The 27,326-nt window shown below is 41.6% G+C and overlaps 4 protein-coding genes across 9 annotated transcripts; all 4 read right to left on the reverse strand.

Annotated features, from left to right (window-relative positions):
• Nucleotides 1-717: 717 nt before the first annotated feature.
• On the reverse strand, nucleotides 718-12,896 carry smek1 (SMEK homolog 1, suppressor of mek1 (Dictyostelium)). 2 transcript variants are annotated; one of them, XM_076756229.1, is made up of 15 exons: nucleotides 11,748-12,896; nucleotides 11,435-11,490; nucleotides 11,243-11,341; nucleotides 10,506-11,123; nucleotides 9,370-9,447; nucleotides 9,158-9,274; nucleotides 7,176-7,292; nucleotides 6,963-7,094; nucleotides 6,267-6,369; nucleotides 6,012-6,170; nucleotides 5,736-5,905; nucleotides 4,842-4,981; nucleotides 3,608-3,798; nucleotides 2,561-2,772; nucleotides 718-1,806 (listed from the first exon to the last, which is right to left on the reverse strand). In XM_076756229.1, the coding sequence occupies exons 1-15, from the start codon at nucleotides 11,887-11,889 to the stop codon at nucleotides 1,687-1,689; spliced, it is 2,454 nt and encodes an 817-aa protein (XP_076612344.1). In that variant the 5' UTR covers nucleotides 11,890-12,896; the 3' UTR covers nucleotides 718-1,686. The 2 variants fall into 2 exon arrangements, with proteins under 2 accessions (XP_076612344.1, XP_076612343.1); XM_076756228.1 differs by having other exon boundaries at nucleotides 4,842-4,984; nucleotides 11,748-12,894.
• A 343-nt stretch (nucleotides 12,897-13,239) lies between these two features.
• LOC143335921 (enhancer of rudimentary homolog) lies at nucleotides 13,240-15,366 on the reverse strand. The gene is made up of 4 exons (XM_076755619.1): nucleotides 15,233-15,366; nucleotides 14,736-14,823; nucleotides 14,067-14,187; nucleotides 13,240-13,973 (listed from the first exon to the last, which is right to left on the reverse strand). The coding sequence occupies exons 1-4, from the start codon at nucleotides 15,233-15,235 to the stop codon at nucleotides 13,871-13,873; spliced, it is 315 nt and encodes a 104-aa protein (XP_076611734.1). The 5' UTR covers nucleotides 15,236-15,366; the 3' UTR covers nucleotides 13,240-13,870.
• Nucleotides 15,367-15,901: 535 nt separating this feature from the next.
• paplnb (papilin b, proteoglycan-like sulfated glycoprotein) lies at nucleotides 15,902-21,211 on the reverse strand. 3 transcript variants are annotated; one of them, XM_076756863.1, is made up of 13 exons: nucleotides 20,937-21,211; nucleotides 20,663-20,742; nucleotides 20,244-20,353; nucleotides 19,890-19,950; nucleotides 19,661-19,763; nucleotides 19,249-19,379; nucleotides 18,666-18,980; nucleotides 18,178-18,354; nucleotides 17,944-18,094; nucleotides 17,769-17,849; nucleotides 17,176-17,332; nucleotides 17,000-17,087; nucleotides 15,902-16,784 (listed from the first exon to the last, which is right to left on the reverse strand). In XM_076756863.1, the coding sequence occupies exons 2-13, from the start codon at nucleotides 20,717-20,719 to the stop codon at nucleotides 16,506-16,508; spliced, it is 1,710 nt and encodes a 569-aa protein (XP_076612978.1). In that variant the 5' UTR covers nucleotides 20,720-20,742; nucleotides 20,937-21,211; the 3' UTR covers nucleotides 15,902-16,505. The 3 variants fall into 3 exon arrangements, with proteins under 3 accessions (XP_076612978.1, XP_076612977.1, XP_076612976.1); XM_076756862.1 differs by having other exon boundaries at nucleotides 20,663-20,745; XM_076756861.1 differs by having other exon boundaries at nucleotides 20,663-21,211.
• Nucleotides 21,212-21,324: 113 nt separating this feature from the next.
• LOC143336607 (uncharacterized) lies at nucleotides 21,325-24,896 on the reverse strand. 3 transcript variants are annotated; one of them, XM_076756864.1, is made up of 4 exons: nucleotides 24,817-24,882; nucleotides 24,142-24,278; nucleotides 23,915-24,043; nucleotides 21,325-22,791 (listed from the first exon to the last, which is right to left on the reverse strand). In XM_076756864.1, exon 4 carries the CDS (start codon nucleotides 22,727-22,729, stop codon nucleotides 22,388-22,390), a length of 342 nt encoding a protein of 113 aa, XP_076612979.1. In that variant the 5' UTR covers nucleotides 22,730-22,791; nucleotides 23,915-24,043; nucleotides 24,142-24,278; nucleotides 24,817-24,882; the 3' UTR covers nucleotides 21,325-22,387. The 3 variants fall into 3 exon arrangements, with proteins under 3 accessions (XP_076612979.1, XP_076612980.1, XP_076612981.1); XM_076756865.1 differs by lacking the exon at nucleotides 24,142-24,278 and having other exon boundaries at nucleotides 24,817-24,896; XM_076756866.1 differs by lacking the exons at nucleotides 23,915-24,043; nucleotides 24,142-24,278; nucleotides 24,817-24,882 and adding an exon at nucleotides 22,915-23,035.
• Nucleotides 24,897-27,326: the final 2,430 nt, after the last annotated feature.

Below are 27,326 nucleotides of genomic sequence, written 5' to 3' on the forward strand. Positions count from 1 at the left end.
CCATGAAATAATACTGTAACAGCAGTCGGGAAACAGTGGCATCAAACGCTCACAACCCATTTTCAGACAGTGTTAACCTATGCTTTGTAAAAATGACACCATCCCCAACATGTTTACTGTAATTTCAAAGCACAGATGACACGACCCGCTCGGACAGGCAACGACGCTTCTTTCTACAGTTTCTATGGACTGAGGCCGCCACCTGGTGGATCACAAAGACAACAGCAACTGAGGTGCATTCATAACATGAAGCACTAAACAGAAGTCTGAGTTTCACCATGGCATTGCTTTGATTCGTGGAAGATCTCCAACACAGGCAACAAAATTTGACCATATATTTTGTAGTCTTCATGATTTCACAGACTGAATATGTTTCTAGGGAATAACTGAATTTCAAATGGTCCAACAGTTTCAGAGCGGGGTTGGACGTTTGATCTTCAGTGTGGAACTGAGTGGCCCAATAATAGTTTGTGTAACCACGTTGTACCGGACAGCTCTGTCTGTACTACAAGGTCAAATTCTTGTAGTGCTGATGAAACCCCAACTGATCAACAACAGCACTCCGCAGAGAGGAAACATTTGAGTTATTAGGACAAAGGGTAGTAGGACATCTTACAGCAAAGATCATTTTAATGGTCCCAAATATTCTGAACAACTAAGTGTACACTCATGTAAAAGGAAAAAAAAATGAGAAGATATGACAAAATTCATCACATCTAGAATTCCACTCAATCTTTAATCAAGACGGGATTACAAATTCTCCAAAAAATCTGCAGTTTCAAAGGGCAAAAAGGGTAAAACTATCTCACCTACTGAGGTCTTTAAAAACCTGTTCAAGTGTGACTGAAAACGTCCTGAACATTTAAAGGCAGGTCTTTTTTGTTGTCATTTACAAAAAACAGGAGAAAGATTGAGAGACAAATAGAGAACAAAAACAAAATAATGAAGAAACTGCTGGCTTTTTTTCTCTTCAGAGAAAGAACGTCCGCTGAGGAACGACGACACGGATGACATCATCAAACGACAACAAGGACAGCTCTTTGCCACATGCTGCCTCCCGTCTGGTCCTTTATACTAACTTAAAAAAAAAAAAAAAAAAAAAAAGGACAAAAAGCAACAGACAGAGAGGGAGAGAGAGCAGAGGAGAAAAGATGCAGAAAGAAACAAGGAGGAAGGTGAATTCTGAGGAGGGGTTAGGGGTGCGAGTGGTGGTTCTGGGTCTGAATTGGCTGACCCGTTTGGGCCGCTGTGATGTCCTTCCCTGAGTGGGGGGCGGGGGGCAGTGGGTTATGGTCCGAGCTCGCGAGCTCTCTGGGATTTCACTCTGCGTGTACGTGTGTTTTTGTATGTGGTCTTGTCGTCCAGTTGCTAAACTCCAACCGGTCTCTTACCGTCCGAGTCTGCCGACGCTCTGTTGAGTGTGATCTGTTCTCCCTCAACCTTCGCACGTCTGTTCCACTTTCCAGACGCCTTTTCGCTCCCGGCTTCCTGATTGGCACTTGTATGAAGTGGGCTAGTCTGAGGAGGCTTCGTATCCGTTCACAGTCCGCTCCTCTGTTGGCCACCCGCTGGCGGCGAGGGGTGGCTTTCATTCATTCAATTTGTTTACAAGTTTGATCGTTCCTGTGTGAAGTCTATGCGCTGAAACTGTCTGAGCGGAGCACAGGCTGAGACAGTGAAGCTCCTTTAGGAGCTCAGTTTGGACTTCTTCGAAGGTGGCAGAGGGTCCTCTTTACTCTCCCCATCCTCCTCCTCCTCTTCCTCTTCATCATCGTCATCGGGATAGTCCACCAGTCCCACTAAACCCTGAAGAAGACACAGGTAAAAAAGTCTAGTCATCCTAAATAATGAAGACAGTTAAAAGTATTATTAGGCCGGGAAAATACAACAAGCCACCCAGCAGACCTTTGTTTTGGCTTGTTAGACTCTTTTACCTGCAAAGTTAGTAGATGGGCGATTAAAGCGTTTAAAGCTTTAGTGTTCTTTCATGTCTTCACTACTCACTCACTACTCCCATGTCACCATTGTAGAAATGTATCAATAAAAACACGTTTATGCTCAAGCAGCTGTCCCAGATTGTGTCTGTTGATCTCCTCTCATACCTTGTTCGTGTCTCCTGTGCATCAGTCTTATTTGATGTTTCCTCATCCTGTGCACTGACGTTGTAGTCTTTGGTATATATGCACTTTTTTAACATTGACTTCACCTGTAAATCGCGTTTTGGCTCATGTGCCATTATTAGTGTCTCTCCCTCCATTTTCCTTGTCTAAATAAAGTTAACAAGTACAGAATTTGTCTTGATGGCAAACTGGTGATTCTGACCATTCTTTGTAAAACACAACAAGGATGGTGGGAGTTGTGTGAAAACTGACAGTCTAAGTGTGAAGATTCATAGTTAAAGCTCAATTTTCACTATTTCTTCCTTTGTCTTGGTTAAGTAATGTTTGATGCAGAACAGACATTGTGTAAAATCATCTTTGTCCTTAAACTTTGTCTCTTGATAAGAGAAGATTAGTGGACTTCCTTCACAGAGATCAACTATTAACATGCTGACAAGTACCTTTGTGGTTACAGTGGTGGTGGAAGGTGAGCTCCGTGCTCCCGAGCCCGGAGAACCCGGTGATCCCGGAGAACCTGGGTTCAATGAGGCAGATGAAGGAGGGCTGGACAGGCTGGTTTTAGTGGAGCCAGAGAAGGCGAGCTTGAAGCTGGGGTTCTGCCTACCCGATAAGCTCGACTTCCCCAGTACTTCTTTATCCTCTGGGTCTTTCACTGGGGGCGCAGAGGGAGAGGTGGACAGGAAATAGTCATTCTCCTCAGTTCATGGGTCAACAAAACACATCCTCTGCAAGAACAACATGCTTTTCCAAGACACATTTCCCTTTCATGCTTTAGATTTAACCCAACAAGTGACGGTGTTTCTTTAAAAAAAAAAAAAAAAAAAAAAAAAGCTCAGCGTTTTCTGTACATGGTACCCTAAAATACAGACAAATGTCTTTTAAGTATGTAGACTTGTGTAGATTTACTGTACAGACGAATGACCCCATATTTATCATGACTGTACCTAAAGCAGCAGTAAAACAATCACTTTTAAAAAGTCTTTCTGGTGACTAATTGCAGATGACTATTTGGGGCCAGTAAATAAAGCTCTGCGACTTCTGCGACTTCCACCACAGTCTGCCGGTAATTTAATCACAATGTTGTTCTGTTTACAAATCTGCTCTTTCGCCTGTGAAATGTGTCAAATCTGATTTTATATAAGCTTTGGCTTGATTCACATCCTCATTACCTTGTTTATTTTCCCAGCACTCTGGGGAACGACAATGCAAACATACAGCAGTCTTTTCCTGATAATGTTCCCTTGTCAGTCCTCCTCTAGAGGCTCCTGTGATTGTTTTCACTGATATTGCTATCGTAAAACTGCAGCCTCACATTCTGAAATTATAAGGCTGCACTTTTAAAACTGCACAATTTAATAACCCCACATAGCAGCTACAGGATTGTCATTTCCACAACAATCAGCCATGAATCCAACATGTAATTCACTCCGATCACACTGTTTCACCCTAAAGTATCTGAGAGGAAAAAAATGCTTTTCCATACGTACATTTCTTCCTCTCCATGAACTTGCTTATAGGTTCCATGAGGTCTTCCTCTGCCTTCATCTTGTCAGAGGGAGGAACCACTGCCTCACCATCCTCGAGGTCATCTTCATCTGTGTTGAACCACATCTCCTCTTCATCCTCCAGCGTCCTTGCATCACGGCGGAAGCGGTGGTTCCTCAGGATGGAGCGCATGCTGGAGAAGACAAAGCACTCAGTGTTCAAAAAACACAATGCACATATGTTCATAGACAGCATATCAAAACAGAGTTTCTTAAACCACCTTTTCCTTTAAAGAGCATTTTGAACTTACTGGGCCAATCTTTAAGGCCTACATTTAACAATTTCTTCTCACTTGTAGAGGAGAATTATCAGTGTGTTGGACACCACTTGTCCAAAATATTTAGTCTTTAGTCTTATTTTGTTTCAGTCAAGTCCTTGGATTTGGACTGGATGATAAGTTACAGGTGTAGTCAAAAGATGATTCTTTGCTGTCTTTGTGCACATGTACAGATGCATCTACACACATTGATGGACAAACTATTCACTGAGTCTGATCTCACTATTGTGCAATGAACCAGGATCAAACAGAGAGGTATGATATGATGCAACTGTTGGTATTTAAATTGTAAACCACACGTATGTGAACTGTGTAATTGCTCTGTACAGAAACAATGATGTCAGCCCTTGTATTTCTATAAAAAGCTGCTACACCATAAACATGATCTATTCCTGAGAACTGCAGATTGACAGAAGAAAACAGTCACAGGAGCAAAGCGAAGCTTAAAAACAAGGAAACGTCTGACAGTGTTGGCAAGAGTTTAAGTTGCAGCAACAGTATTGGCCTTAAGTGACGAGCCCTGCAGGGTGCCACTTTCTGATTTGACTGTGTACTTCAGTCAGAGTCATACGTGAATAAGTGACACATTGCACAATCTCAGCCGCTTGTGGTAACAGCGCTCACTGTGTTTAGCTGATAAACCTGAAGTACAACACTTGCTTTTATACAGTCAGGCTTTTATGCAGATAGAAAAAAGACAGTATCTAAAACTCAGGATGCACTTGTGACACACAAATGAATATACTGGCCATTGTAACAACTCATCAATGTTAATTCTCTAACTGGCATGTCACATCTACTATCTACCCACTATGAGACACACTCACAAGCTTGCCTGTCATTAAATCATCAGTGACAGCGTAATAGTTGTCGTAGTAGTCCAGCCTTGTTTTTCTCACCTATCCAGTTTGGGGTTGTCTTGCCTCTCTCGCTGCTGCTCATACCGCAGCTTTAGGCCCTTGAACGTTTGGACATAGTCCACATCCTCCAGAGCCTTCCAGTAGTTCTCTACTATATGAGCTGTGAGAGATTTCACATCCTCCTGGGAGCAATGGGAGAGGAGAGAAAGAGGAGTGTAGAGACCCAGTAGAAGTGGAAAGTGATGGAAAAAGAGCACAGGAGAGAAATAGAGAGGAGAGATCACACCAAACAAGTTAAAATGAATCAAAAACACATTTTTACATTCAGGTACATACATGGTCTGACGAACAATGAACACTGCTTTCTTTTTAAAAATCAATTAGACAAGAATTCTGTCGACCGAGGTGAAATTGGTAAATCAGTGTATGTATTCCAGTGAACCATACACCGCTCTTATGACACTGCAAGACATAGCCGTTTTTAAAAGGTGTCATGTTGTACAGGTTTGACAAGCTGCTCAACTCTGAGCCGACGAGCAACGGAACAGGGAAGGACATCAAAGATATTTTAAAAAAAAAAACAAAGAGCAAAGCAGAACAGAAGAATTATTTTTCTTCACCTTCCTAAACCAAACCCAGCATCGGGCAAGAGGAGGCTTGAGCCTGATGGTGGACTGGCAGCCTCTATGGCTCTGTGGCGTAACTGTCATTTCAGCATTGGTAATAATTAACTATGCTCCCATCCTGAATTCACTGTGGGGCAGCTTTATGTGTGAAGTATTTCCTTTCATATTTCTACATTTTATTGATCTATTAAGATGAAAAAAATGGTCATTTCAACATTTAAAACGCTTTAATTTCTTTAATTTTGTTCATAAAAGATTCAAAACTGACATGAAAGCACAAGTTTTGTGGGAAACCAGCAATACTCACCACACGGACATACTCAAACATCTCAATGATGGCGGAGTTCATGAGATTGTAGCGGGAGCCGTTGTTGAGGAAGGCCTTAATGACGGGCTCAAAAAGAAAGTTTCTCATGATGTAGCGATTGTAGAATTCATCCTTCAAACCAATGATCCTCCGCATGAAGCGCAGGGCACCTGGGACAGAAAAACAGATGAATGTGAAGCTCAAAATTCAGATTCAAAACTATATTTGAAGTGTTTAATGCGAAAGTTTGTCCGGGTTGAATTATATGTAACTTACATAGTGCCAGGAAGGCATGCTGAGAGGCGGTGAGCACCAGTACCCTCCTGAGTATGTCCTTGTTGATGATGTAGTTCTTGATGTGGTATGTGTGGTGCTCAACACAGAATGTCAGCAACTCCAGAATCAAAGCCAGCAGCTGGGATGTTTGAAAATCATCTAATAGAAGAGCGAAAATAGTAAGTACCATGAAATACCATATTTAAAAAAAGCCAAGACACATGTACACACATAGAACTCGCAGGTATTCAGTACCTTTGCTGGGTTTTTCCTCTGTGGTGTTGGCCAGTAGTGGAGCTGAGAGGACGTGCATACAGTGCTTGTAGAAGAAGCTCAGGAACTCCGTCTTTTCTGTTTTCTGGACAGGAAAAAAGAAAGAATGCATTTTTTTTCTTAGTAACAAGACTTCGGTATCTATTTCAATTTATGTTTTTACTGTATCCTACACTTAAAAACAATGGTGAATGTGCAGAGCTCTGGCCCAACCTGTTAAGACTGTTGGTCCTGGGCAGCACTAATCAACAGTAACTTGATTAGCAGGAACATCCAGCTTTCCAGCGTGAATATTTCATGTTTTTTCCCCTCGATATGACTTGTATCTGTAATGTGTTCTAACAGCCAAAATCCACACATGGATCATATTTTTCTCTTTTGCATGTTACACCACCTCCCTCTGCTCCTTGTAACAATCCTGTCTCTCCAGTGCTGCCTAACTCTTGGCTACAGAATGGTGAACTCACAGTTTCCTAGTGAGGAAAACATCTTTTATAACAAAGTTGACAGACCTTAAAGGTGTTTTTGCTTGTTTCAGTTTGACTTAAGTGAATAAGCAACGCCTCCCCTTCTCACAAAGGAGGTTCAAACCTGCTTTTGGACAAGCTGGATCTAAATATCAAGTACTCAGTTTTGTTTGTATAAAATGACGTGTTTAGGAGTAGCGTGCAAACTCACATTTGCAGTAGCCAGCATGTTTTCGGGGTCCACCAGAGTCCGTAGTAGACCCATCAGCTGCACCGCCCCGCCTAGCTCCGGGTCTGTATCACAGATCATGTGTTCTATGATGAGGTTGATCAGCAGGATGTCCTGGAAGGCAAATAAATAATCATTAGTAACACAACATCTGCTCATATCCACCTGTCTGGCTGACTTTGTTCATATACTTACATCATCATTCTGCTGAGACTCCTGCATGACGAACTCTCGTACCATGGAGGGGTTGTACTCCACCAGATAAGAGAAAATATCTGTGGCTGCCCCACGGACCTGAACGTCATCCATTCCCTGTTCATTAACACACATTTTATTTGTCAGTGGACTGTGATTCCCCCCCAGGAGTCCAAGTTTCAGCATTTCTTAAAAACTAAATGGAAATAAGTGTGATAATCAAAAAAAGGACCCAACTTTATTTTCTCAGTTTATTAAGTATTAATCTCACAAAGTCAAACTCTGTATGTGCAAAGTATATCTTCTATTTTATGTTTTAATATGCTTTATGCATTTGTTTATGTGTTTTTTCCTGACTTGCTAGTGATACATATTCCAAGGTTAAGTTTCTCACAAAAATTAACAGGATAATGGGTTGTACTGTACAGCACTAAAACATAACCACTCTCATGCTCAGAGGCTGGCTAGATGCAGGAAAATCTGCTAGTTCATTTTGTCTGAGAACAAAGTGTATTTGGCGGCCTGATATGTCCTTTTGTGTCAGATCCATTCTTCTAGTTTGTTCTTCTGCAGTCACTACTGTAGTGGTAAAAGTAACTGCTCCAACAAACACAAAAAACTGGGACTGACGGTGTCAAAATAAAAATGATTCATTTGAACATGAGAGAAAATAAGGAGTGATAATAAGTTCATAAGAAAAGATGCATGGCATACCATACATGCATGAGATACCAAGCTCAGTTCTTTAAGTCAAAACTGAATCAGCTCTAAGTCAAGTCAGTCTTCTTTGGTGTTCGCCACGTGACACAATCCATCTACACACAACAGATGAGTGAACTCTACTGATCTGTGATCAGATCACTATACCAATAAGTAAAATATTTTTTCCTTGAATGAAAAGTGCTATAAAAGCATCCTCTCTTTCCAGGCTATGAACTCCCCACTCCACACCTTAACACATACACTCACAGCCACTACACACATTGCAGCCTGCCAATTCTTCTGGGGGTTTTTTTGGCATCTGTAGAGCTAGAGATGTTTGCAATTTCAACATTCTGGTCAGATTTACAACTGCATATAACTGATCAGGAATGTGGCATTACCACCTGTGGCATATTTGAAACAGGATTTCAGTGTGACAAACAGCTGAGCAAAGAGTGTAAAACACAACCAGGTATGATTAGATGCACCAGTTTAATATGGATCTGACCAGACTTGGTAGGGGAATTCAGCTGTAACACAATGTCTGCAGACCAGATAATACCCTGACAACCAGCAGCAGCCCAGCAGCCAACATGATCCTGAACGTTTGTGTTTGTGTGTATGTGTGTGTGTGTGTGTGTGTGTGTGTGTGTGTGTGTGTGTGTGTGTGTGTGTGTTAGCTCAACTCAGTATGACAACGTATGGCAAGCCTCAAGGTCTAGCATTATACAGACAAAAACTATATTTGGTTTGCTTTCTTGTGGTAGGAGTTACTGTTAAAAAAAACAAGTGCTGCGTCATTGTCCTTACTGAGAAAGGTTGAAATACCCTAAACTACCAGCTACAACTTTTTAATGTCATTCACCTGAGCAAGACTGGCACATAAACAGTGTAGTCACAACAGTGTAATTTAATGCCACGGTTAAAAGAGTCTGATTCTGCTTCCTCAACAAGGTGTTGTTGTGCTGTGTACAATCCATGGTAACCAAATAGCTTTGCATGAAACAGATGCACAGTTGTATCAACATGCTGCAAACACTCAATATCATCTTCACTGATGATGATGACAGATTTGTTTAGCTGATTTTTTTTCCTCTAGGAGTCTGCCACTTCACCAAACTTTCAATTTTCAAGGCATGTTCCATGATCCTAATGCAAAAAAGAGTCACCCCACTCCCAAAGCTACTGAAGCTACTGACACCAAAAGCCAAATTCCTTGTATGTCTGAGCAAGCCTCTAATTAAATTAATTCCAATTTATGTTAACATTGCTGCACTCACCAGTATGACCTCTAGTGCAGGTAGAATGCCCATGTTTGACAATGTCTTGAAGAAGGCGTCTCTGTTTTGAGGTTGTAACGTTTGTGAGAATGCACAGAATTCCTTTAGGAAGTTCACCTATAAAGAAGAAATTAACACAGCTCTATGAAACAAGCGACTAGGAGAAACATGAGAATAGCATTCGATAAATAATCTCTGACCGTCTGGCATACCAGTTCGTGTCTTTTGTCGTCATCTGTAGCCTCATCTGTTAGCTGTGCAAAGAGGTCTGTCAGGAACTTCTCATCGTCCTGACAGCAAAGGGAAGGGGAGATAAGAGGGAGTGAGTATCACATAGAGGGTCAACTTATCAGGATATGGAGAGAAAAGAAATACATATGTCACCCTTGACCCCAATTGTGCACTCCATGAAATCTAGCACAACAAATCTTTTGTTGACCTACAGCAGTTCAAGTCAGACACAAATAACCAAGAAACAAAAACTGCATCCAATGCATTGAACAATTACTGATTTTGCAGTTACAGTGGGATATACTTTGTCATTATAAAACACCTTTTGAAATTCAATTCACAACCTGAAATCAAAAATACATTTTGCTCACTGCAACTTAGTACCACTGCAGTTTCAATCTACTGTAAATTAAACATTTTAAAAACTACAACATTACGTTTCTGTGGATTTCCTTTTAAGTTTTTTTTTTTTACATGGACAATCCAGTTCCACTCAATGACATCTGTGATCCAGTATGTACATGATGCACTGGTTTAAATGGATATAATACTTTGCTTGGCTTAACAAAACTGCCACGAGGTAAGTCAGGAAGAAAAGGTCCATAGCTACAGTGTTTGACTTCAGAATTTCACATAGCACAGTGTACCAGAGTCAACAGCGAGCCAGTTTCAGTTTTCCTCTAGCGCAGCATAACTGATTTACACAACACTTCTCCATCTCTATGGAGACAGCCATACATAAACACTGCTGAGTTGACACAGTACAAAAACACAAAGATCACATGACCATAAAAGACTAGCAGACAAACTCAGACTGGGTAAAGCACAATCAGATGAAAATAAAACCTTTGTACAATCCTACAATTACTGTAATTTCCAGTCCTCACTGTATAAACACTACTTTGAAAGATATTCTCTCATGTGTGCATTGTGATGTTAGATACTATGATAGGGTTGTCTATTTGTAAAGTCTGTAAAGCTCATACATTCTGTATCATTCGGGTTTGCAATGAGAAAAATTTTAAAGAGAAAATTTGGAGCGTCCACACATCTTGTTTAAAATAATAACACATACACTTGACTGGCAAACCATGTAATACATCTCTGCCTTTCTCACCTGTAGCATGCCCACAATCTCCACCTTGTTGAAGAAGATGAAGGAGTGCAGGGTGGACAGCATGTTTTCCTCAAAAACAGAGGGCGTGGGCAGCACCATGTCCTGAATATACTGCACCCGATACGTCTGGTGTATTTTCTGACGCAGTTCAGGGTCAGATATGGGGATGACTTCCTTAAAGCGGGCTGTCTTAGTCAGAAACTCCCGATGCCGCCGTGGCTGCGGGAGAGCTGGGTCAAACTCCAGACAACCAATGACGTCCATGATGCACTCGTCAGAGAACATTACCTCAAAGAGTGCAGTGCGATTGAGCAGGAAGATGCCTTTAATGATTTCATACATGTGGTGCAGTCCCTCTCTGTTCTCCAAATCCTCACACACACGGAACAGCTCCAGGAGCTTGCGAATGTAGCCCTCATTCTCCACGGCCAGTGCCAGTTTCTCGCGCCGCAGTGGTGATGGAAGTGAGGAGGCCACAAGCTCAGCAAGGTCCTCCAAGCGGTTCAGTTCACATGGTGGTAACTCCAGACCTGGTGATGACATGTCATCAAAGCGCTCCTCCTCAGACTCGTCCACTACATCCTGGGTGATGTCCACTGATGGGTCCTTTCCCTGCACCTTAACGACACAAAAAAGAGTGACATTGAGATGTAATAGTAAGTAACAGAACCCAAACACAAATGCATACACAGTTGAAGCAGACAAACGTTCACCCACACAAAGAGAAGAGCAGTTACCTGGCATATTTTCTCCCAGATTTCATCACAGCCAGCCTTCTCCTGGAAGCTGAGTGCCAGATCATAATTTTCAGCCTCTGACCATACTATCAATGTATCCTTTCCAAAAGAAAAACAAAGCCAATTTACAAATGATAGACAAAGGAAAATACACATTATACATGAATATACTTCACCATGTTATGTGCTGACCTGTTGTTTCTGGTAGGCTGTGTTTGGATTGATTTTGGACTCCAGCAGTAGGGAACCTGTCAGGTTAAAAACAAAGGTGGCCCATAAGTGCTGTCAAAATGTCTTCTGTGAGGTGGGTAAATTAGGTTATTCCCTATATACAAGTGAGGGTTAGGTGCATGGTTGGAGCTGACACAGCTGGTTAAAATAAGTCTGTGTGGAAAGTGCTGCTTACATATAATTATGTTATGGAGCAACTATTGCGGTGGCCAACACACTGCAGGTAAGTTGACATATACCATTCCTATGGCCATAGATCGTTAGATCGCCTTACCATCACTCTCTGCTCGCACCAGTAGAGACGTGCCTTTCAAACGCTCCACATAGCCCGAGGAGACATGTCCGGTCCCACGGTCATCCCACTGTCTGTCCTCATTGAGGGTATAGACTTTGACTCGTCGACGAGTGTCCGTCATCCTGGCAGGTAGTTGTAGCCGGTTTCCCCCTCCCGGATCTACTATGGTTTCACGGGGTGTCTGCTTCACCGACAAACGCCACAACTTCAAGTCACTTTTTTCCACCTGCTCACTTCGACTATGCAGTAGTAACTACCGTCAGGGGTCAACCAGGCTAACAGTTCTTTGAAGGAGCTTGAAAACGGAACACCTGGACGAGAATCCAGGAAGATTCCTCGACCGATTCTGCAGTTACAACTACAATATAATTTTTTTTAACGAGCTGCCTCAAAACTTATCTCGCCAGGGTTATGGGCAACGCACCACAAAATCAGCTTACAGACCATTGTAGCAAGCTAACGACAGTCTAATTCACAGTGCGGATGGCACTGACATTAGCTAACGGGTTAATCTACAAAACAAGGGCTGACAGACATTGCAAACTCCTAGCACACAGTTGAGAAAGCAGTATTCAGAATAAGCCCTACCGTTAAGATCTCTGGCTCTCAAAACACTCTGCCTGCTTATTAGTACAATGTGTCCGCTTGCGGGCAACGTTTGCCAGTTACGTTAGCTAGCAAACCTAACGCGTTAACTAGCTAGCTAGTACGCTAACTGCCTACGCTTCACATATTCAACGTTAAACGACACTTTGAAGCAAAATGACCAGAGCTGTGTAACGATAACATTATTTCACACTTGCGAATCGCAGACACCGTGTTTAAGCCGGAACAATGTTTCTAAATGTAAATGAATAATAAGCCAGCTAGCTAGCGTTAGCTGCTATTTCTTCCCAAGTGTTCCGCCATGTTCTGGCTCGGGGCCGCGGAGAGACCACTCTCTCCTGACTAGTATTCATGCATCCCAAAAACTATGCAAACCAACAAAATGTAGTCGTATAATCGCTTCAAGGTTACGCTTTACATTATAATGCTATCTGCCATTCATTCCCGACGTCTTGCTCAGATAATTGCTAACTGTCCCCCCCGTGAGTATTCAGCCATCTTGGGTCCCTTCAGAGTCAGTACGGGGTTTCCAGCACAGCAACAACAGGGCAGCCCGCCACATTTAAAGAGACAGTAACATAACATGACAGAAATTCAATTTCTCATGGTAATCAGCAGAAACAACTCGTCTAGATGCTCCAGCAACATCCGATATCATTCTGCCCAATTCTGCCATTTATAAAACTTACCATTCAGCCACTCTGCATCCTATTCAACAGATAGTCCAACCATTCGACACACAATTTGATCTACAGAGTTGTCGATCATTGTCAACCAGAAATTTCCGTACTAATATTGTGAATTAACAGGAAATGTATTCCTCATTCATTGTACTAAAGGTGACATATGCAACAGTGGACACCAGTCAGAAAACAACTGTTTATTCTGTTTAAATCAAACAACAACAACAACAACAAAAAAGCAACTCGGACAGATGAAATCAGATTCTACTCAAAACGAAATGTTTACAAAAACAGCATTTTACATCATGATGCGAGGCTATAGTAACAACACTGAAATAAATGGAAAATAAATCTTCAGGGATCAGTTAAATTATTGGGTCAGTCAGTCTGTAGACATTCATCTCACTGAAAACTACAACATCGCCTGCATTCAAAATCCACAGCATCTTCTAATCCAACCGCCCAGTACAGGTATATAAAAAATATCACATAACTTTAAGGGAAAATACACTAATTAACCCCCCAATATATATATATATTTTAAAAAAAAAAAAGTTTAAAAAGTGGGGGGGGGGGGGGTCTTGCTCCAAGCAGGGATGCCTCTCCATCAATAATTTAGCCCTTGCAGCCATTAGCCCCACTCTCACCACAGTGTAACAAATTAAAAACATGTTTATGCTGCCAAGCACGACTCCACTTCTATATAAAGCCCAAAATGTCTGACTCTACCCCCTATTTTAAACCCCTTCCTTTCCCAATGTACAGTGAACTCCTTCAAAGTGAGCGGAGAAAGACATCTCCTCATTGATGCCTTTACTTTGTCGCTTGCTGAGCCTGACGCCGTAGCAGAACATATATCTTCTCCTTGATCCAGTCTTTATTGTATGGTTGGTATGTTTGAGTGTCAGCTCTGTACCTGTATTAAAAAAATAATATTTTTTTTCTTTTACTAGACCCAATCAACACAATCAATGCAAGGTTGCATTCATTTCATTCAAATCATACTCACACAAGACAGCTCAGATCTGCCAAGTCGTCAATAAAGTCAAACAACTGACTAATGTCATAAGTGATGGAGGGACTGTTTGGATTCATCCTCTTAAGATGCTCTTCATACATTTTGCAAACACCTGGAAGAGAAGTACAGGACATGCTGATTTGAAGCAAAATCATTTCCGAAAATGTGCATCAAAAGAAAATAGCTAAAATGGTACACTTATATAATGTATATAACAGTTTTCACAATAATGTGACATGGTTACAGAGGCCATAAAGTCAAAGACAACACTACAGATTTCACTGAAAAGGGAGAAATGCAGAAGAATTTATACTGAAATGACAAATCTTGACAATCAACTAATTATTTGCACTTTGGGCATATGTGACAAACAAACATATAAAAACATTTCCACTTAACATTTTTACACACAAAAATGTTTTCAAATTGCATCACATCTATCCTAAACTGTAAACAGCCTCCAAATAATGACAGAAAGTGTAACTGTGCTTATAGCTAAATCAAATTATTTCAGTTGCCTCCATGAGGAACACTGTTGAAATACAATTATAATGTTACAAATGGTCCTACTAACATAATATGGTTTAAGCTACTTAAAGTATTACACCAGTGAAGACAAAACAGCATCATGATTCATGAGCAAAAACAAAAAAGACTCACCTTCCATGCATTCATTCACTGACTCATAGTCAGCATATGTGCGGCCCTCAGGTCTCTTGGTAGGTTGGACAAGCAAAATTGTGTGCGACTGTAAAAATGATTAATATTATTTAATACACACAACAACGCCAGCTCTTTATATCACACCACATCAGCTGCAACTTTGTATTTTCCCGGATACATCATTACTTGTTACCTTCTTCCAGAGGGTTTCAAATAGGAGATACACGCTGGTTATTAGGCAGCAGACCACTAACTGTAACGTTAATAGCTCATTTTCACAAAATACCTCGCAAACGTTGTTAACATTTAGGCTGACAGACAGAGATGAGTTAGTTAAGCGTTCAAGTTGAAACAAGGTGTTTAAGGCAACAGAAGTAACGTTGATAAACGTTAGCCTCGTACCTCGTTAGCTTAGCTGTGATAGTTTAATAGGAGCTAATATGGCTAATACTGCGAGTTTTTACCTATTAAAACATCAAACAAAACACTCTTACCATGTTTGTGCTGACCACAGATCCTGTATATTTACTGGGGATGCAAATCTGCAGGAAAAAAAATCGTTGTTCAGTGCTTTTCAATGCCCCGTGCGATGTAACGTTAGCTCCTAGCTAGCTATTTGAGGAAAAATATCTAAAGGAAATGAAATATGTCGTCTTCCGGTTGTAAAACGAATTGCCTTCAAAATAAAGTTTTTTGTGTCAAAATAAAGTCCGTTTTTAAAATCCAGGATCAGTTATTTCCAAGGTGTACAGAAACATTTTTGTCCTTTACATAACTAAAAGAAGTAATCCAGTAAAGCTTACTGGCTTACTTAAGTACTTAATTATTGGCAAAATAAGTATCAAAAGTAAAAGTAGCCTACTTCTTATGCACCGTAATAGCTCCTGTCAGGTCAGTGTCATATTTTATTAATGGATAATCATAATGTTGCAGTTCTTAAAACAGATGTGTTAATATTAACATAAGTTGAGTGAATTCCCAGCACATTAATATGTCTTTATTAGGACTGTACATTTTGTTTTACTTTTAACACAACTACTATGTTGTGAGTTTTAATAAAACATTTGGTTTAATTTTCAAACACAGTGATTACATCAAATATAACACACATCATATAATTATATTCCTAAGAATTTGAATTTTTGTGATACCCAGCTGTATACACCTTAGAGGTGTAAAATAACAGAAAATGAGTTAATAAGTGGAGTTATATCACACCAGTCTTTTGTTTCCTAAAAACTAATCAATAGTTTAAAAAAGGGTTGTCAAATTAGAGTAAGTGCATTTTTGGAGACATTTCAAGTGCAGATGGAGACAAAGATAAATCACACCATTTTTTTCAAGGTTACCTAAATTTATTGGATAGCTTTACAATTTAACTTGCATAGTCATGTTGACATTATTTATTTTTGTCCTGATCTATAATGAAAAATACATAAATGACTGAACTGAGGATCAGAGACAAAATGTCAAAAACCAAGAAGATAACAAAATCTGAACCATGAGCTGGAATCTTGGCAGTTGCAAAGTGAGGCTATCTAGATGATCTTTAGTGTAAAGACATGATTCTGATTTCTGATTCTGATTCTGAAAGTCCATTGTTTAAATGAAAGGTTGGATGGTGTAAGTTTTACAATGCATGTTTGTGTGTCTTCATATACTGTATGTAAAGAGGGCCTACTTCATGTGTACAGACATCATGTGATTCTTTCATACAGACAGCACTCTGGTTATCCCATGATTTGGAGGTATTAGTGGCGAGCACGGTTACGCCCTTGCCCTCAGAGCGCCCCTGGGTGGCCCTCTCCTTGGGGTCTCTCTGCGAGGGGGCTCCCTCACCACACCCCCACACTCTCTCTGGCATGCTTCCAGGGACACAAAGTTATTGCTATTGCCCTGGCAGTTTCCATACCAGAACTCGGTACATTTGCGACTGCCTGCATCATAGTAGAAGCGGACCTTCCAAGTATCGCAGGGGCCCTCATCACGAGGCAGGGAGCACACGTTACCAGTGGGTGAAGAGACAGGAGGTGGTGGTGGTGTGAGCTGCTCAGAGTGAAGGTCAGAAAAGAGACATAGTAAAATTTAGCAGTCATGCATACATACAGTAGGTAAAAAGGGACTATTTAGAGGCCCATTTAAAAAATGGGGTATCCCAGTGATACACAGTTGTGTTTCTCTAAGTTTGGAGACTTGTGAGAGGCAGATTAAAATCGTAATGATCAAAACTGAAACAAGACATAAACAGATGTGATTCCTACCACAGTCATCACAGTTGTCCGGTACTCAGGACATCCAGCCCTTCCGAATCCTTGAGCTGGAGTCACTCCATCCAAACAACAGCCGTACCTAAGGAAGAGAGGTTTTGTTTTAACTCTAATTATAATTTCATTCATGGTATATATTGGTTACAAGAATCAGATCCAGGAAGTGTTACCTGGAGCGAACACAGTCATCTTGGGGGCAGCCCTCTCCCCTGGGTCCCGTGGCAGAGGTATGGCCATCAGGGCAGCAGCCATAGAATGACTGCGCACAGTGAGGACCAATCACAGCAGGGTAGGGCTCATATGCAATGTTTGTTTGTGGCCTGGGAGCTAAAGCAAGTAAAAAAAAACACGGACATGGTCAAACAAGCATACATGCCACAGACCTGTAAAAAAGAGGGTTTTTTTAAAGTTTAGGATTAATTAGGTAGCTTGGCTTGATATTTTTGTAGAGTCTAAATATGACTTTCAGAAGTAAGGTATGAAAAGCAACACTGACAAGAAAGCAATGGGAAAGCAGTGCAATTATGGTCTAGACAGCAGAAATTACAACATAAGGGCACATACTTACTGCCTGAGGTTGAATCCACTCAAAAGTAAGTAATAAGTAATACTGGAGCTCAAATAACTGGTTGCACATTCAGTTTTTTTGTACATCTTCTTTACGACCGCCTTGGCATATGCACGTATAAAATAATTGCATGTTCAAGCACATAAAGAAAGAGAATAATGTTTCAACAAAATATCCCCCGCATGCTCCACATACCTGAAGGGGCACCTGGGACATGGGGCACAAATCCTCTCATGGTGGTGTCATGTGCCCTTGGGTCCTGTACACTTGGGACCACTAAAGAAAAACTAAACTGATTAAACACAAACGAGCACAAACAATCAAATCAAAAGAAAAACTAGATAGTGGAAGTGGTTGAGATTTGGCTCACTTTGTGGTCCGGGGCAGGGCTGTGAGTTGCATGTTTCCACAGAAACGGGCCTGTTAGCTGTTCCACACCGGGCCTCTGGGTAGGGGTTCAGATCTGTGTCAAAACAGCTCACCCTCCTCTCCCTCACACCTCCACCACAGCTTCTAGTGCACTGCAGAGACAAGACGGGAGGCGCTAAATAACGTGGAGCTAGAGGAGAGGTAAAAGTTCTTGCTGCTGCCCCATTTCACCTACCAGTCCGTACTCAGTCACGTGCCAGGAGATGTGAGCGTGACAGGCAGGTCTGCGGCAGGTCTGGACTGAGGGAGGTCTTGCGAGTCCACTGCAGGCCTGGTCAGCCAGGTGTTCACCTCCTGAGCCCACACAGATCACCTCCCTGGTCTGCTGGCCTTCCCCACAAGTCACCGAGCACTGACCATCACATGCAACATGATTATATTATACACTGTGTGTCGTTACTAAATCAATTTTGATACCCAGCATAATGAAGACTATTGGTAGCCCCTATGTAATAGCAGTGATTACTGCATGTCTCTCCAAACCTCTTGGACAGTGCAAAATATAGAGAAAGTGAACATAGATTTGTACACTTATGCTGTGTTTTGCACTATGCATTTGCATAAGACCTTTAACTCTTTCCTATTTCATGCCAGAAACAATAAGTCATCGCCTGTCTGCATGATAAACTGAAAAAGTTAAATTCTTTGTTGGAAGGTACAAACCACACTGAAGCTGGAGACACTGTACTCAGCACAGGGATGCATGTTGCAGGCTTGCTGGCTTTGTGGCCTCTGCAGACGCTGGGTAATGCAGTAAGACTCTTCCACCACACGGGGGTTCGATGGGTCCTGAACCCAACACTCCACGCTGCGATACTGCATGCCTCCGTTGCAGGAGGTAGAGCACTCGCTGTAGACACCGGTTTTGTACATGTACGTGAGTGTCTCCCTTGGGTGAGGAGCAACGGCGACAATAGTAGCAGAGTGTACAGAATTAGGGTCATCATCCAAGCCCATAAACTCGCCATGGGTCAGTGTCTGGAGAGAGACAAATTATTTTCAAGGTCAGAGATGGTGTACAATAAAAGTCTTCAGAAGGGGACTTTTGATTGACATCAACATCTAGCATCTAAGTGCCTCTGAGGAAGAGCTGAAAGAGCCGTACTGAAAATCAGCATGAGCCAATTTTCCTCAAAAATAAAAGCATCTAATTAAGAAAAATATAGTAGTTGTGATATGCTACAGATACAGTATAATATATGTAGCTCTGGAAGCGTTATATTGTAGGTCGCAGTTTTGTTCCCACCCTGCAGACGCCATCAACACAAATGTCAGTACGGCCCACATAGCACGGTGTCCCATCCACCACTGCAGGTCTGTGCCGGTAGAAGAAGTTCTGTCCTCTTGGGACACAGCTCAGCTCACATGGATTGGTTCCTACAGGACAGATACAAACATGAAAATCACCGGGAAAATAATCTACAACTCACAAAAATTGACAGATCAAGCTCAAATCTTCACTCAGTATGGTTGGATGGCCATCACTACATATGTATGTTCATTTTGTTCAATTGACAACTTGGTAAACACCCACACATTTAGGAATCCAAATAGGCTAAAAAAAAAAAAAAAAAAAAAGGAAAAGCATAAGAATAAGAAACTGTTATTTCATCTGCACTCAGCTAATGTGGATGTACACTATGTTACAGGTCTCATACCTCCATAATAAGGCACCCATGAGTGGCGTTTTCCCTGAAAGTCCGATCTGTCAATCTGGGCACACTGCTCCTCCCTGAAGTCCCTGGATCCAACTGGACAATCCTGCAATGAGACAAAATATTGGATTGTTGGCATATTTTGGGAAATATCAGGGCAAGTTGTATGTAGATGTAATACACAAAGAGGTAAAAAAACAAACAAACAAACAAATGGTTTGAAGATAATTACCTGTGTGTTGCAGATTCGGAAGGACTTGGAGGATCCTATGCAGTTATGGCCTCCATCTGTCCTACAAGAGAGAGGAAGTAATGCTATATGCATGCAAGCCAAATATCTCTGTTTCTTGTTAAATACATCCGCTTTGATGGGTCATGTCTAAAACATTTAAATGTAAATAACTTTATAAAATCGTGTTTTAGAAAATAGTAACTAAAGGCAATGCAAGAAAAGATGGCAACAAGATATCTGTAAAAGATTACTGAAAACATAATGATTATTGTCATACTTTTATTCCAAATCAAATTCTAGAGACCCTCATAGCAAATTCTTTAACAGACAAGACCCCACAGCTCTATGTCCTACCTCGACGTGATGCATTTCCTGGTTCTCATTGCCACTCCTGTGCCACAGGTGCGACTGCAGGGCCCATAGGCTCCAAACTCTCCCCAGTAGTCATGGGTCGGTCTTGTCAGCTGAAAGAAAAAAAAGCACAGTAAAACTCCTACTCACTCAAACTCTGGAACACATAGTACTCTCTCACACCATATCATAACCCACCACGAACCACTAACAGCACACACCAAGAGCATGCTAGAAACACCAAAATAGAAGCTGGAACATTTGGCCGCAAACAGTCTCCTAAACATTGCGTAAATAACCAGCAGCATCACTGCCGGAACATTTTGGACGTACTGTACTTTACTGCAATTTTCGAGTAAGTACTTATTATTGACCTGGACATTCAAATGGGACAACATTATTAACATTGTTAAAAGACTCACAGTGAAAGCAGGTCCAGCCAGCAGCTGCAGGAGACCTAGCACTTGCAGGATGTTCATGTTCACCAGAGGTTACTGCAGAACTACTGATGAGAAAAGCAACAAAGTTCAATTGAAGTACTCATATTTATAACATGTATGTGTATGAGATTCTACCTAGATTGCTTGATATCCTTGGTGATTTCTTTGCTAATGCTTGCATTGAGGGTGCAAGGTGTTTCACCTGGATAGATCAAACAGCTTGTAACAAATGTCATCAGAATCTGTTTCGTCTTACCTTGTTGAGGTGAATTCCCAGCCAGTCAGCCAGCAGTCCAGAGGGATGTGCACCTCAGTAGTGAAGTAGGCACTGACACCCAGCTTTCTATCTCCTCACTCTTTCTGCTCACCAACACCACAACCCATAAAGTGTCAAGTTTCAACCATAAAGAGAAACACGTTTTTTTTTCCCTTCTTTTTTGGCTTTGAGTATAAGCTGTGATTTCCTCTTTTTGGAACAGGTTGTTTGGAGGTAAGACCCTCAGGCTGTGAGACTACTTGTGTTGTAGTTTCAAAGTCTTTTCACTATAGCAGCCACGTGTTAAATGTGCTAAAGAAATCATCAAAAACGGAAAAAAACTGAGTAGAATCATTGTTTGGCTCAATACAGAAGAAGACAAAGAGTATTTTGATACACATGATTTAATGGCTGCATGCATAGATTAAAAGGTTAAAGCAATAATATTCATAAAGCCTTTACATAAGAAGAGAGGAGTGGAAGAGATTGTCCCGTCTCCCATTGATTTTTTTTTTCAGGTTGCTGGCGGCTGAATGTCCCTTTCACACATCCCATAACCACTAAATACAGACCAGTAAGTCACAGAAGAGGAGCTGGTGGGAGGTAAAGATCACCCTAAGGCTCTATTTAGGTTTATTTTAGCGAGAAACCACAGAGAACCGTGGCCCGGATGGGAAGAGAGTATGAAGGATGTCCCAACAGCCGCCAGCAAAGAGCACCATTGAAGCCGGAGGAGTCATATTTTACTGTCAACACAGAATGACATGGTGATGGAAAATCATAGCTGGGATGTGTGTGTTTGTTAGCTTTTTCCTCTCTCTCTTCAGTGAAGATTATCCGTGTGTTTGGTAGTGGGTGGGCAGGGGAAAAGTTTAGTGACAGCAGAAGTGAGAGTAAATCATTTGTTGACACGCAGCACAGGTTGGACCTCTGCACGGTCTTGTCATAGCCTGCATGAAGACAGCAGCACATGGAGGTCTCGTATGGAAACAATGCAACAAATTGCACCCTTGTTAAGCTCATAATGTTCATGTTTTATTAAAACTATGACAGACAGGTATTTATTCAAACTTAGCGTTTTTTTGTTGAGGCTGGAACCTGTGATGTTGCCTAATGTACTGGATTATACTTCCTGGTAATGATACACAATCATACATTTTACATATTGCTTTTCAATGAAACGGATAAGTGCTTAGAGATGATGCATGGATGGACTTTCAGTGGTTGCCTAAAAAAATAGACCTAAAAAGTTGCACAACAAAGTTTATATAATGCCATTTAAGAATCTAATTGAAGCGTTGGTTCAAAGCCATGAAAACCTCAGCATCTCACCCCACGTCCAAACCCAAAATTCAAGTTTTGACTCACACGTCCAAATCCAAAACCACCACCCCCACAGTTCTGGTTTTCTCCTCGTTGAGAAGCAAAGTCCGTCAGACGCTTTCTGTCCCTCAGAGCTGCCGGTTCAGTTTCTGTGCTTGCTTCTCTTTGGCTTCAAAGGCACTCTTGGTGCTGAACAGGTCGTCCACTGAATCCATGATCTCCTGCATTTCTCTGGACAGATCCGAGTAACTCTGCTTCAGATCTTCTTGTTGCTGCCTCAGGTCCACCGCCGCACTCATCAGCTCGGTGGCCTGGTGGCTGCAGTGGCTCCGCAGCTGCTCCACGTCCGACAGCAGCACCTCCATGCTCTTCATCAGCTGCTCCAGCCGGTCGGCGGTGACCTCAAACCCAGACGTGTCCAGAGTCCCGACCTGGGTGTTGTCTGGAGCCTCGTCTGCCTTTGACTCCATCCTCCTGTTGTAGCTGCTCTCAGGCACCTGATGCTCAAGTCAGACTTCAGTAAAACAGATATCTGGAAGAAAATGGAGTCATTTAGCTGGAAGCCATTGATTGTCAAAGGTCAGAAAGGGCAGGAAATTTCAAATATTGAGAGAAAAGGCTGAGAAATGTCACAGATGCAGAGCTGCTCTGACACCTTTTCTCTCTCTCCCAGCTGGTAATGAGATTAAGATCCTCGCAGGGGGTGAAAAATGCACTACTGATTAATCCCTACTGCTTGTGCACCTGCATGTACAGTGTGTGTGTGTGTGTGTGTATGTGTGTGTAGGTACACAGTATGTGTATGTGTATGCCCTTTCACTGACATGTGCTGCCCTGTAATCCATTTAGGGCAGCTATACTGGGCGACACCCTCCCAAGTCCAGACCATTGCTGGCTCGGGTGAGCGGCAGGCGGGACATCAGATTATGCGGTTGGTCCCTCCTCCCAGCCTATTGACTGCCACGGATGTCTGAGTAGACAGATTAACCCCATCCTCGTGAACTCATCTGTGGGTGGCTTTGTCATTCACATGCACACACTGGCACGCACAGTATAATCTCTTTCCTATTCTCTCTGACCTCTGTATCTTTCTGTCTCACTTTCCCTTAAATATTGATCGAATAACACACCTCTCACTGTGTGTTTGGCCCAAACTCTTGTGAGTTTATTGAGTAATCGTACTAACACCAGTAAATGTTAGGGGTGGACGAAGTACTCAGATCTTTTACTTCTGTAAAAATAACACATTTTAGTGATATTTCCCTGTGAATTGTAGTGAAGTAGAAATATACAACAGTAACATTCAAGACAGTGAGGTTAAGTACAAATACCTCAAAATTGTACTTAACGACAGTTTTTGAGTAAATGTGCTTCGTTACTTTCCACCACTGGTAAGTTTTGAGGACACAGGGCTGACAAAAAGCAACAGTGAAGCGGATCTATCCTTATTCTCTACATCACAAACCTACACAGAGAAAAATGAACCATCATAAACGCTGGTGCTGCTACTATGTGTGTGTATGATAAAAACTCAACACACATATGTGTAACTTGCTACTATCTTGTAATAGTAATATCTTACACATGTAGCTTGAAGGTCAACAAAACATTCCACTAAATCAAACGTGTATTGCCGTCAATGCTCAAATATTTACCCTGGATTCTCAGCGCAGAATGACTTTCACACAGAAGGTTGAGAGATGACGCCCTCTGGTGGCTCATTTGGTCGAAGTCGCTTCAGTAAGACGAGGGATGAAGTCGAGCAGTATTTCAAGACAGAAAAACTGTGAAAGTGAAAAGTAAAAATTGTGAATTGTATGAAACAGTACAAGGTGAAAACCCACGTGTTCAACATGTTAAAGAGCCGGCACAGGGAACCTACCCTTTAAATGGCTGTAAAGATAAGGAGTTGAAATGATGACCTCACCACCTTCAATCTCTTATCAAAACAAACCAACTTGCTGCAGAGAGGCCAGCGCCAGGGAAGGACTGTGCTTCTGACAGCGGTGCAAACATTAGCTGTATCACAGATACATAAAGGATTTACTAAAGTGGGACTGAGTTTTGGATCATTAATCATAAAAATGTACATATGTAGACCTGAGCACACATTAAAGTCAAGTGTTAGCTTTAAAGACAACTCAAGGACAAGAATATAGTCACTCTGTTGCACCTTGGATCAACGCAAAGACGCCCTGGCAAGCAAAGAACCTTGTTTTATATGTCCAAAAGCAAAAAACAATAGATTTAATCACATAAAACATAGAAAAAGATCTCTGATTTCTGAGACATCCACATGAAAGCTTCAGCTCGGCAAAATGAATACAAACAACAATAAACCAGAATGGTTGAAGTACAAGCAGAAACACAGCTCTTCACCAAAGAATAAAGAGGCATCACTTATTAGCAGCAACAGTCACAATCACCACAACAGAGAGAGTTAAAGGAAAAACTGCAAATATTTAGATTTGGCCATGTTGTGGTAGACTTGAACAAAAGCTCAGACTGCAGCAGATATAATTACTTATAAGCACGAAATGACAAAATGAACTCTTACTTGTTCCTGTGGTTCTTTACTGAGGATGTTTCAGCATGCATGCTGAAGATAAGATAGATTGCGTTTGGAGTATGGATCCTGTTCAGAACGCACGGCTCTGCCCACCTCACAGCAGCTATATTCACTCCCTGTGACGATGGTCGTGCTATTTTAGACTGAGCACTGAATGCTGCTTATCAGCAACTCACACAGAAACTTTAATTGTGTGAGAAGTAGGAGTAGTTCCTCATCCCTTTCCAGAGATACCTGCAGACTTTCTATGATGAACTCAGTCCAATGCATTTTTCTTATGTTTAACAACCCTGATCTAGTACATAAAGTTTGAATGGATGAATGAATGAATGTCCTCGTCCTTGGATTGCTCGTGTGTTAATTTGAAGAGAAATTGCAGCAAATGTTTAAATTGAATGAACTGGCTATGGATTATAATGCGACTGCATTTACATAAACATCTATTGAAGCCAAATTGACTTTATGTAAACATCAAGAAATAAATACATGGATTAAGTTCAAGTGCAAATTCATCCATAAGGGAATATAAGTCAGTATTGTGTATACGGCCAGGTACACATAATAGATGGCTGTTAAGATGAACACCACAAGAAGTGTCTGTTTACAGTTCAATACTGTGGACCAGTTGCTGAATTTGTGAGTAGGACATCATAGCTGCATCTGGATACTTGTTGCTTTCTATGTGCAGGGAAATAATTATGTATATATATAGGTTAAGTTAAAAGTGAGTCAAAATGAGAGTGATGAACATTTTTACACCTCTGTTCTGGCACTTAAGTGTTAAGTAGAAATTATAAGAGGCGAAGCGTTTTTATTTCTTAACTATGTCCACATGGGGGCAGTCTTGTCTTTCTGAGTTTCCTGCTTTGCACTCTTGTGGAGGTGTTTGATCAACAGTGGTTTTACATATATTATGTGATAATTGTCTGCCTCCACTCTTGCATGCGTGCGTGTCATTTGCTCCTCAGTGTGAACATCATGCAGAGATTTTTGCTTCGAGTTGGAGGCGCATGCTTGTGAATTCTGCAAGAAGTCAAACTTGCGTTTCCGTGAGCCCCAACTTGTGTGACCCTTTAAGTGCCAACATGTGTATTCATGTGTGTGTTTCTATGTATGTGAGTGCTGTGTGGGGGTTTAGGGGTATGGATTATTTCACCCTGGGTCGTATTCAGAGAAGCCAGCTGAGCGTGAGGCGGAGAGGAGAAAGGCGGCATTGTTGTGGTCCAGATGAGTGTCATAGGTGCCTCAGAAATAGATTCACTCATGGGGGTTTAACAGAAACACACTTGCAACAACTGCCTGACCCCTCAGACTATGACCACGCTTGAACCCCTTTTACAATAATGAAGGGATTAAATGTATCAATTCCCATGGTCTGGCATCTGTATTTGGCTTATGTTAGCTGTAACTGATTGGTATTACAATACAGATTGCTGGAAGGCAAAAGGCAGGAACACGTATGAAAAGTGTATTTAGTTTCATCTGAAGTGAATGTAATGACTAAGGGGAAGTTCCTGAAGATCGTTTTTGTTTTCCTGAAGCAGCAGATGGATGAGGTTTGAGGCACAGATCGTATCTTCTAAATCATTCTGGCACTTTTTCCATCCTAGTGAGGGAAAACTCAGTGGTCTTGTGTTAGTAAAAACAATTGCAGGAATCACATGGAGATAACTTTTGTCTCAACCAGCCTGCCCCTGTCTGAATCTCTTTCTGCCTTTGTCTCACACACACAACCTCCAACCAGACATCTGGTTTGTCTCTGCAGAACGCTTTCAGACAGCCCACCATCATCACCGGTCAGAGCTGAAGAAAAAGTGCATGACAGTGTTTCCCCTCTATGATTTACTCACAAGTAAATGAGAGCATAAAAAGACTCTCTTGTCACTGAGAGAATGGGAGAGTTATGGGCCAGTGGCTCACATGCTGCCTCAGCCCTCAGGACCGTTGGGGGACCAGGGGCTCGCCACAGCGTCTTTACCCTCAGAACTGTTACACTATTTATGGACTCTCCTGGGTGTGCATGTGCCTGTGATTTACGGCTCTCCATCTGGTTCTGTGGGGGCATTGTTGTTGATACTTAGGACATGGAGTCCTATGGAGATGGAGCCTCTCTGCTGGGATGGTCATGGGTTGAATCATGGGGATTGGCATGTGGTTAAAGGGGGTAAGTTAAAGGGGATTGGGTGTTGGGTAATAAAGTGGGCATTTAGGGATGTGAAGAGGTGGAAGTAGTTAAAGGTAAAGCCTGAGGACACAAAAACCTGAAAAGTTAAAATAGACTGAATGGGACAAACATACAAAGCAAGCAACGATGCCTTTTTTTAGCATGTGCATGTATACAAGTGTGCAAATTGCAGTAGGGTGTTCAAAATGGATCTAATTATAAGTTAGAAGTTGAAGAGAAGTATTGCATTGTGCAAGAAGTTACAGGAAAATCCCCGAATGTCCAGACCCCCAGAAGACACGAAGCCCTTTGAGACAGAACTGTGGTTTGTGAT

This window comes from Chaetodon auriga, chromosome 18 (genome assembly GCF_051107435.1).
Source record: "Chaetodon auriga isolate fChaAug3 chromosome 18, fChaAug3.hap1, whole genome shotgun sequence".
In the NCBI taxonomy this organism is placed as follows: domain Eukaryota; kingdom Metazoa; phylum Chordata; class Actinopteri; order Chaetodontiformes; family Chaetodontidae; genus Chaetodon; species Chaetodon auriga.